This window comes from Daphnia pulex, chromosome 4 (genome assembly GCF_021134715.1).
Source record: "Daphnia pulex isolate KAP4 chromosome 4, ASM2113471v1".
Lineage (NCBI taxonomy): Eukaryota > Metazoa > Arthropoda > Branchiopoda > Diplostraca > Daphniidae > Daphnia > Daphnia pulex.
This window is the reverse complement of record NC_060020.1, coordinates 2,608,882-2,620,169: the sequence shown is the minus strand read 5'-3', so window position 1 is coordinate 2,620,169 and position 11,288 is coordinate 2,608,882. Positions and strand designations below refer to the sequence as shown.

General features: G+C 44.4%; 1 protein-coding gene across 2 annotated transcripts; it reads right to left on the bottom strand.

The window, feature by feature from the left end:
* Positions 1 to 74: 74 nt before the first annotated feature.
* On the bottom strand, positions 75 to 11,068 carry LOC124192182 (dopamine receptor 1-like). 2 transcript variants are annotated; one of them, XM_046585376.1, is made up of 8 exons: positions 10,887 to 11,068; positions 10,612 to 10,711; positions 10,294 to 10,493; positions 5,595 to 5,750; positions 3,083 to 3,200; positions 2,553 to 2,628; positions 2,222 to 2,428; positions 75 to 2,053 (listed from the first exon to the last, which is right to left on the bottom strand). In XM_046585376.1, exons 4-8 carry the CDS (start codon positions 5,634 to 5,636, stop codon positions 598 to 600), a joined length of 1,899 nt encoding a protein of 632 aa, XP_046441332.1. In that variant the 5' UTR covers positions 5,637 to 5,750; positions 10,294 to 10,493; positions 10,612 to 10,711; positions 10,887 to 11,068; the 3' UTR covers positions 75 to 597. The 2 variants fall into 2 exon arrangements, with proteins under 2 accessions (XP_046441332.1, XP_046441333.1); XM_046585377.1 differs by lacking the exons at positions 5,595 to 5,750; positions 10,294 to 10,493; positions 10,612 to 10,711; positions 10,887 to 11,068 and adding an exon at positions 8,809 to 9,576.
* Between the last annotated feature and the right edge of the window lie 220 nt (positions 11,069 to 11,288).

The window sequence follows — 11,288 nt, the reverse complement described above, 5'->3', positions numbered from 1 at the left end:
CCGCCTATTCCACTTCGATCTTAGACGGAGCGAGTAGACAAATAATAAGATCATGCAAATTCGGACTGAGATCATTTTTGATTGTTCGGTGGAGTGATTCACGTGTATTCTGTATTCATATATTTAAATTTAAAAAAAGATTCAACAACAGACCATCGAATAATACGATACGACACTGCAAATATCGTTGGTGGTGATTGCGGGATAATGTATCAATGAGGGGGATTTGATTTCACATATTTGTCATACATTGCGATATAGTTCTATTTATTTATTAAATATATATATTTATATTCATTTGAATAAAGCGTCTTCACATATATTTCAATTTACAGCTTCTTGTGTAAAAGACGGTGGGGGTTCATCAACGCGGAATAATTCAGACCGATGGTATGAAATTGTTATGCATAACCAGCCCGAATCACATCAGCCGATATACATAATATACGATATCTCTTGTGCGTTTATATACTGACCAATAAAAAGACGACCAGAGTATAGTTTACAGTATGATTATCATGGACAAGAGGATGCTGAGACTCATTTGAAATGATTAGACGAGAAAGACGGGTGAGCGTGTCTGATGGTTTCATTGCATCAGACGACTTTTTCTGCGACGCTGAGTAAGTGTTGGCCGGAATCTTTCCGCTGGGTCGCGCTGTTGGACATCCTCCGGATGTGATGGTGGTGGTGATGGTGGAGAGATTTCATCGTGCTGTTGGAACTGATGATGTGGCCTGACGATGTCGACACGACCAGGACGCTGGTGCCAGACGAAGTGGCCACTTGGTCCTCGTCCGAATTGTGTCGGTCGGTCTCCTCGTTATCGGCCGGTGCCGTCGTCTGCTGACAGTTGGCTTGGTTGGCTTGACGCACTTGATGGTTACCGTTGCTGACCAGCTGCTGTAGTTCCGGCTGTTGACTCGCTCTCAAATGATCCATGCCGAGTTGCGGATGCAGCTGATTGGATGGTCCCTGAGCTGCGACTCCCGCCCCTCCGCCACCTGCCCCGCCGTTCTGGCCGGAATTGCCTCTGGAGCGTGAGTTGCCCGGCTCGTAAATGTCGGGGAAGCGGTGACAGCAGTAGGATCGAGTTTTGGCCGTCAGGATTTTCTGGAAGGCCAGCCGGAAGTCGAGATTGAAGATGGAGTAGATGATGGGATTGAAAGCGCTGTTGGAGTAGCCCAGCCAGGTGAGTATCTTGAATACAATGGGCGGGATGCAGGTCTTGCAGAAGGCGGCCACGATGTTGACGCAGAAAAACGGGACCCAACAGATGAGAAACACTCCCATGATGATGCCCAAAGTGACGGCCGCCTTGTGATCCGAGACGTGGTAATTATTGTTGCCAGTCGAACTAGACGCCGCACACGTGCCAGATGGCGTCGGCGATTGATAGTGGCGTCGCTTTTTCTTCTTCACTTTATTATGCGGCGGCTGCGTCTGCTGCTGCTGCTGTTGCGATTCCGACGTATTATTACCGGAATCGTTGGGATCCGGCTCGAAACGGCCCAGCAGGATGACGGGCCTGGTGACGGCCTTAATGTTCTGAACGTGCATCTTGGCGTAAAAGTAGAGCCGCGAGTAGATGGCCAACATGACCAAACACGGGAAATAGAAACTGATGCAGGACGACACGATGGCGTAGGTCGGCGTCAAGTCCAGGGCGCATTGCTGCGACGACGACGACGCCACGGCCAGGACCGGCTGGTTGCTCATGACTTCCGCGTTGTTGCCATTTCCAGGGTCTTCGTCTTCATTGGCCATTTTCATGACGGTGTAAGCGTCCAGCGGTGCCATAAAGTCCGAGCTGGCCTCCGACGCCCTCGACATTGCCGCCAGGTCTTGGTCGAACGTCGTGCTGTCCAGGAGCTGATCGTCGAGCTGAAAGGTCACCGACGGCTCAGACTCCTGCATGGGCCGGTGGAGATCCATGGAAATGGGCAGGAATGAAATGAGCGCCGCTAGAAGCCAAATGGCGGCAATGGAACCGTAAATGACCCGTTTGGTCATCCAGCGGCCGTAGCGCAGCGGGTCCTTGATGTGAATGTACCTATAATTGAATTACGCAATTGTTGACAGGGGATTAGAAACGACTTTGAACAAACAAACAATCGATAGTCTACAGAGTTGGTGAAAATGAAAAAGGGAAGAAGACAAAGCTGCTGTATAGTCATTAGCTCTTATAATGCATCACTTCCTTCTTAGAATAATCTCCTACCGGTCCATTGAGATGGCACAAAGATTAAGGATGGAAGCGGTGCAGCACATGACGTCGAAGGCGACCCAAATGTCACAAAATTGATCACCAAAAATCCAGGAGCCCTGCAGGTCATTGGCGACGGCAAAGACCATCACCAAACAGGCTACAAAGAGGTCACTGATGGCCAGAGAGACGATGAACAAATTGCCCACTTTGCGCAGAGTCCTGAAAAATGGATTTATCGCCAAGACAAGAAATGAAAAAAGAAACCAATATTCCATTTAGAATCAATCTTTACAAATGGCCGGCCTTTTCTATATGATATAGTCGAGACAGAAAATTGTGTTACCGATCCGTGTAGACGGCGATGCAGACCAGTAAGTTACCAGCCACAGACAAGAAAATGAGCACAGCCAAGAAGATACCTAATAATAGGATTGCGAGGGGGTTGGGGGGTGGGTGGGTAAGATGATATCGACGTTAGACACCGTCATACATTACAGACCTATACATACACACAGATAAACATTATATACAGTTGTCCGTACACACAGCGAAATAGTCAAAGAGAAGAGAAAGACTGGGGCGGAGTAAATGACCTCGTTATTTTTCCCAGGAAATGTAATCGTGATTCCAAAAGAATGGATATGACCTCCATATATATATATATAGTATCTCTTTTTATTTTCCCCTCCTTATTCCCCCTAATGATGTACTTTATTTCAGATTTACGGGAAGACACGAATGTGGGAAATGATGAAAGACTAAAAACAAAGGAAAGGCAACAAGTTCGGTGAATTGATTATTTGATGTTTTGTTTAAATGTCATGGAAAGCGCAAAATAGAGCAAATCTTTTTGATGCATTGACTGTTGCATACCGATGAGCAGCGAAGCAGCGAGATCCAGGGTCGTGTCTTGTTGATCATTGGTCGCGCTATTATTGGCATTGTCGGTCGCCTGGAACCATTCAGTCAAGTTGAGTTCAACACTTCCGTTCTGCAACGAATAATCAAATGATGATTGAACCCCGCCATTAGTGAACTTGTCATCCAGCAGAAATCAGGGGCGGAGTGAAATTGTTTATCGACGCGCAAATGTACACACACATACACACGGGGTAAGTGAGAGTGCTCCTACACGGAATCGCATCATGAATGTCGAAGTTTCAGTTCTACACTTCTATGCAAATATGGCGGCAGACTATATACTACTGGTTGTACAAGAGCCAAATCAACATGGGGGTCCGCCGGGAGAAGGTCAATCGATAACGCCATGGCAAAGTGAAAGGGAAACTGGAGGAGGTTCGTTTCTTTTCCATCTCTCTTTCTCTCTCTGTGTGTATGTGTTTGCTGTGCACGCGCCATCACACCCGGAGGGGATACCTACACCCCAGCTCGGGATTACGAAACAACTTTTTCCTTTTCTTTTTCAAAATCGGCTAAAAAAATAAAACGCCTCTTCCATGGTCTGAGACAAGAAACACAACTTTGCAGACGGATATTAAAATTTCAAAGAATTCCTGGGCGGCAGGTATATGTTAAAACCGTTCAGCTAAAGGTGGGAGGATTGAAAGTTTAATCGTGTTGACACTTGGCATCTCCCAACTCGTTTCGATATTCAGGCGGAAGACAGCAGCGACATCAAACTTTCTGATCTCCTTCCCTGGAAAATTGTTTTATCACTCGACACTTGAGATATTAATAAGAGAATTAAGAGAATATCCGCGAAGAATTTTATTTATTTCGTGAGTTCCCCATCCAAACCCCCAAAAATAAGAAGAAATCCCCTATTACGCAATATATATTGGGGTGTGTACAACTTGTTGAACTCTGCTCCAGTGTCGAAACAAAAAGGTCGCCCAGCCGAAAAACAAAAACAGCGCACAGAGCAGTCGGCGATGCGTAATAAATGGATTTACAGTGTAACATGCAACTTTATGGGAATATAAGCAGCCCCCCCCCCCCCCCACCATCGCACGAGCTGCCCACGCCCATCAGCATCTCTAGCCCAGCACTTGCCTTGTATAAGATTGGTCGACCAGAATATAACCACGCAGCAATGGATGGAGGAGAGCCTTAAGCAAACTTGCCTAAGTATCTCTTCGATCCGCTTCCTGCTAAAGTTGGATCTCTTCCCAGTTAAAATGTGCAATGCAGAAGCTTTTACACAGTTGCCCGAGTGGCGAGACGGTTTTTTAAGCGCCCAAACTTTTCTCTATACTTTTGTTGTGCTGTCTGCCCCCCATCTTAAATTATTCAGGCACAAATAGTTAATAAGGACAGCCATTCATTTTGCAACGAACTCGGCGGCTTCACCCTTGATTTTTCCCAAGAATTTCTCAATCTTAAATCAGACCCAAAAAGTTCTCATTATCCTAATTACGAATTAAAAGAGATATCCTTTGCGTGACTGAAACGACTCAACATTTATTGCGTCTTTCTACATTTCCTCCTTCATTTGATTGACAATATCATTACGATGATTGATGACGGGCGGATGATAATGAAGAGGAAGAAAAAAAAAAGACGAGTAGCACAACGGGTTCGTCGTATTGCCCTTTGATTCTTTATCCCTCCCCTTGACAAAATACATAACGATTCATCCGTCAACATCAAACTTTGCGATCATTAGTCGCAGAGCTCGAGGGTTCGCTGGATACGTTCGTGATTGGTTTCCACCCAAAAGGAAGGCGAAAGCAGCAGCAGCCCCCTTGTTACTGCTATATTTACACGCTGAGCATAATAACACGGCAGATCCCAACCTCGTTTCAAAACGCACCCTTATACCTATGTATACACACGGCAGTAGCCTGTAACTTGCAATATAAGCCGCTTATTACATTACGGTATTACATTTTTCGGGTGCCCACAGGGTCGAAAGTTATTATTACACAACGCGGTGAGAGGGGGCGAATAAGACGGCGCTAAAACCTGCTTCATTCAAACTTTTCTTACGCCAGGCGTTCTGTTGTTTGAACGGCTAGGGCTATAACCGGAGTAAACACAACTCAAGAAGTATTATCATAATAATTTGAGACAGAGGAAAAAGTTGGAAGGTGCGCTCAAGCGAACCACCATACGCTATTGTCGTTGATCAAACATGTTCGCTTGATAAACAGCTCAAACGTCAAGACCTTTTTTTCACCATTTAAAGTCGGGGGAAAAACAAACGCTGGTTGCCACGGCAGAGAAATTTGGCCAAATATAAAAGATTGACTTTCTTTTAGTAAAATAAACTTTACGATCTTTGTTCGACAAAACTGTTTGTGTACGTGGGATACATAATGGAGCAGTTGCAAAACTTAAGAGTCCCCTTTACCCTTTAATAACAATAGCACCTCCTTATTTTGTGAATATTAATTCGCTATAAATTTAAAAAAAAAAGACTTACTTGGAGATCAACGGATGGGAGAAAGGACGCCCAATCGGACATGGTCGTTGCCGGACTCGTCGCTTTTTGGCAGTCCCAAATTTGTGTTGGAAAAACAAAAAGTTGTACGTGATCAAATCAGTCGCGATCCGGGGAGACTTTAAGATCTTCCCTCATCTGGCCACGTCCAAAAACAGCCCACATAAAAATTTAAAAGAAAAATGAAAAGACGAGTTATTTTACACTTGAAGAGATTGAGAAACATTTTCTAGAGCTCTAGAGATGTTTCTATTTCAAGCGAAATCGGCCGGGGGATTTTATGGACTGCTTATTTGATTGCCTGCTGAAGATGGAATTCTCTTTAAAAGACAGCTGAATGAAATACACGCATATAGTGTTTCTCTCGAGATCTCTCGGGAAATGTCATGCGAAAGATGAAGGCGCCGCTGCACTTGTTCCGCCAAAGGCGGCCATTAAAGTCTTAAAACCATTTGTGCGTACATGTACGCGAGTGGGAGGCCGAAGAAACGTCTAGGTCTGTCATTCGTTTAAATGTTAGACGTACGAAAAGAAAATTAAAATAAATCTAAAGTGGAAGCCGTCAAAAGTTGTTGGCATAGCTCGCGAGCGGACGTGACTCTTTACTGGCTCACTACTTTTTTTTTCCTTTTTCTTTTTCTCTTCCAGCCGCTGCGTTCTTAATTCAATTCCAGGAGCAGGGCGACCACCACCACCGCCGCCACCGTCGTTAAGACGGCGCCACATCTCGACTTTCAATATTCCAAACGGACAAGTACAACACGGGCAGAGTTGACTGCATCTTTTTTTTTTATAAATAGATAACAACGCCCTGTGTAAAAAAGAAGATGGGGAGGGCTCTTCTATGCGGATGATTAAACACTGCCTGGCAGCACTTGAACCGAACAGTCAAAAATGGATTCATCCGGCGGCGGCGGCTTTTTCTTTTCTCCTTTGAGATAAATATGGTGATCCGATCCTCTTGTCGATTTTCTTAAACGCGAAGATAAGACATAATACGTAGTATACACTATAGATCGCAATATCCCATGATATCTCTCTATACTGTACAGTGAGATAACTATTTTTAGAAGCGGTTATCTGATGGTTGTTGTGTACATCGCAGTGCGCCATGGGTCATCAAACAAGGTTCCAAACGATCGAGTCTTAAATCTTCGCAATTTTTTCGTGTGCGCAAAAAAGATTTCAATGACGTATACTTACGTCGATGAAGACGGAAGCGCTTGTCGAACAATTACTGGACCTGAAAATTGTCGTGAATCTTTCCAGGTGGAAAACGAAATTGGACACAATAGGAAAGGAACGGAACTATTACCTGAGTTCGACGGAACTGTCGTCAAGCGTGTCTTCTCGATTACACCAGCAGGATCACCTCATATAACTCGCATTGACCACTGCCTATGAGACTGGAAATCTATCGACTATTGTGGACGCGACCAAACGCTAGACTGGTGAGGAAGAAACGCCCAGTTATATAAGACCACACAATAACCTCTAGAGAGCCGCACACACCTTCGGTAATATTTAATTTGCTTTTAATCAAGGTAAGTCGTTCAAGAAGGTGACCAAAAGGATCCTCTTCTCTCTACACGTCGCTGCTCTGCTGCCTCCAATTTCCCCTTCACGTCAGCAAAGTTTCAATGACAATCTCTCGAGTCCTTTTGGTTTTATTTATGCAACGCGTACTCCAACAAAAGGATTCAGTCACGGTTCCTCTTACATTACGCTTGGCACAGAGTACAAGAAACTGGACATCTGCTTTTTATCCCAGCCCCAGAACGTGTCGTTCCATTCTTCGTAATTAAGTTTCAAATGACACATTCGTGTGCATACATATTCCCTCCCAGCAGGACATTTATAGTCATTGAACGTAACTTCGTATTGCGTCTCTTACGGGAAAAAAACAAACAGGGAAACCTGATGCAGGACGTTGGGAGTCGGCGGGTGGACTGCGAATAAAAATCGGGAGCCGAAACGAGAACGAGGTCGAGCGTATGTGAGATTCCTACCGTATCTATTGCGTCCTAGACATAATATCTGTCCATGATCTTGTATACTATGTACCTTGCCGGATGAAACTGTATCTCTTCAAAGTCACGTCGGATGTGTCCCCCTTTTCTACTCCGCCGAAAGCCTCGCATCTATATACGCCTCCGTGTATTTGCATAAAAGAAAAACCGGTCCACGAAACGGAAGCTGATTCCTGGTAGTACTATGTACCCTTGCATGAATTGTGCGCTGCGCTAAAAAACCTTCCATCAGAGGTTGGAAATGCGTCGTGTCACGCTCGTCTATAGATGGTCGTCGGTAGGGATATTATAACATCCGCCAGCGAATTGATGTTGAGAGCTGATCGATAACCAAACATCCAGCAGCATCTCTCCATCCTCGTACACGTTCCCTTATATTACCAGACGAAGAGTTCCGTTCCCATGTGAAACATTTGCGTTAAAAAAGAAAAGAAAAGAACCTGGGCGAGAGATTGGCATTTCCTCCTGTCCAGCAGCACTCTCTACCCCCCTTGGAATGATGGCCAATTGCGTCTGTTGCTCTTTGCAATAGAGTTAAGTGTGCGGTAATAGGCTGCTGGCCTCATCAGCATGGCCGTGTGGATATACGTAGGGCTTACGCCGCGCTCCACTTGTGCCATCTTCGTTGAGCAAATCTTTAACCGTCACATTTTCCGCTTTCGGCTCGACTACTGAAGGATCTTTCGTCAGGAAATAACGAACCCCCCCCCCCCCCCCCCAACGGGTATAAGCGCCGTCGTTGCTGCTAAACCTATTACGACTTCTCTCTACTGTATTAGAAGAACTCTCTGCTCTATACGACGAGGCAAATAAAACCTTATTGCGTTTCGATTTTTTCTTTTTTCAATTTCTTTTGGCTTTTATTGACTTTGCGGTGGTAAACTTCTTGTAACGAACGGAAAACTCGTAAGGATTCCAGTTAAAAACCGTGATTTGACGAAATTCAATCTGACAGCTAATTTTGCCTATTTTTTGAACGAAAAGTGTTAGGGGGCGTCGAGCGTCCTATACGCAAGTGACGGCCATAAACCAGCCGTCACTTGACAAAACGTCAATCACGAACCAGTTGGTCTTTTATTTTATTTATAGTTAGAAAAACAACTCGACGGGACTCATAACTGAGCAAACGGCGTACAAGTATTAGAAAAATAATGCGACCGACTTACTTTGCCCATGTTGGATGAAGATGAGTAACGGTGTTAAATCATCCGAAATATATCGCCAAGAAAATACAGCTAGACGCTCCAGTATACAACATACACACACCGAGTGGCCCGGAGTGGCCTTGCTGGAAACGGGCGACGTCCTGTAATTTATTGTCTAGTTCCGTCTATAAATGGATGAATAAGACGGGAGGCCTTCCAGGTTTCGGGTCCCTTTCCAGTGATTACTGGGCGCGCTCACGATGGATTGGGTCACGATTGGGAGACACTGAGAAGAAGCCAATCAAGTCGATGGGGGGTAATAACAAAACAAACAAATCAGCTGTAGGCCGAGCGAGGTTATGGGTGTGCCACCGAAATGGACGCGAAATGCAATTTGGAATGGCTGCGAGAAGGTAAATGCGACGACATAAACTGCTTCGTAATAATAATAATAATTCACGGTGTAGCGCTTCACGGCACGAAATCGAATCAAGTATAACAACCCAAAACCAAACGCGTGAGGGGTGAAACCGTACAAAGGAAATCTAACTGAACAAGACTGAAACAAATGAATAACACACAGCCCGAGTGAAGGAGGAGAGGGGTTGGCTGTGGGTTGTATAGAAAGAAGCGGCAGCTCGAAGCGACTGCCGGACAGAGACTGATGCCAATGCGCAACCGACCAACGCGGTTGAACCCCAAAGACGGGCGGCCACGCTCTTTGCTCCCGCGCCTAAATAGACGGTTCGTGCCACGTCGGGTGCGCGCCGACTCGTCTTGTCGCTGTAGACTAAAAAAAAAAACGAGTCCTTAACTCATATATCCTTGTGTGTGTGTGTGTGTATAGTAAACGCACCGTCTGCTCTTTCACAGGATGGTGTACTGCATGAGTGCAGTATCTGCAATTTGCATACACATGGCTGTAATTCAATTACCGGCGGAATAATCATTCCGAATTTCTTTTTTTTTTATGAATGACTTGGGAAATTCATTCAAGTTAAGCGTTAATCGACTTTTCCAAATGCAATTCTCGACTACTGATATTCAATGACGATTTCGGAGTTAATCATCGTAATTGGCAAATGCTGAGTACAAGTGTACTACTGTACATGCTGTCAATCCCTGTATGCTTGCAGCGAATCCGTATTACGTCGTACAATGTTAAATCCTATAGGAGTGAACCGTAATTCTCTGGTTTGCGAAAAGAGAGAAGGAATAATGGCGACGATGGCTACGAGGAGGTACCGGTGTGTTGGCAGCAAGGTGGTCATAAAATTTTCTAATTGCACTTTGCTTGAAGTTAAAATGTAACTTTGGACAAAGTTGTGGAGTACAAAAACAGGTCTGATCTGCAGACGGTGTACAAATGAGTTAGTTTAAATGAACCCTGACTGAGTAAACAAAAACTGCAAGAGAAGACAATTCCAGTCAACTGCCTAGCTCCGTACTTACGCCACCAGATAGAAAAAAAAAAAAAAAGGAAGAATCGATATAAATTTGTCCTACCTTTAAGCCTAGGAAATGCAGCCAGGCATCCAAAAGTACTCTATCCACAGAATAGCTGAATCCACCAGCCGTCCAGCCTGGATACACCCACACTATCACATGGGTACACACGAGGACATTGGAGGGGATTTAAAGGGAAGAAGAGATCCGTAACTCGACCGACATAGGTAGTTTCACCAATCAAGGGGGATGCTGTTTACCTAAATAAAAATGTGTAAATGAGTTTTTTTTAATATTTGCAGAAACAACGAGTAAGGAAAAGTTAAATAAAGTCATGTCTAGCAGGCCACAGCTTGATAAAAGTAATGATATCCTTACCCAAGCGATTGTACTAAGATTGTTGCTAATGACAGGTCTATACCAGCATCACCAGCAAAACTGAAATTTCTTGTTGTCATGGCTGGATCTGACCTCAAATCTGCACAAAGGAAAATGTTACGTAGAATGCAAACAAACTTCCAAGCATCAACAGGGGGCAGGTGGCTTACACGATAAATGCCATGTCAGGAACTCAATTCCACAAATTTGGAATAGGTTGAATTCTTCTTTAAGCTCTCAATAATCATTCTTTTTGTATTATTAGTTTTATTTACCTGCTAAACAGCATCGAGTGTGTATTAGGCTAATTCTCTCGAAGAAAAGCGGCCAGGGCTGACACGACGACCACATTTTGGTAATATTTTATTTGCTGTGCTAATTTTCATGCAACCACGTAGTATACGTTTCCTAAAAAGTTTTCGCTCCCTTTTCCTTTGTAATCTCGAACTTCGTTTCCTTTTCGAAACTGTGAAACAAAACGAAAAGCAGACGACACTAATCTTCTAATGAGCCTCTTTTAAGATATCGATAGAAATGATTAAAAATCGACCCCTTCCCCTGAAAAACGATTAAAGTGGTTTTCTCATCTGCGCTCGACATCCACTGAACGGATTATTTTAATATCTAATAGTTCGTCTCATTTAGTTAGACTGAGCCTCGCCCCCACCACAGTTAAT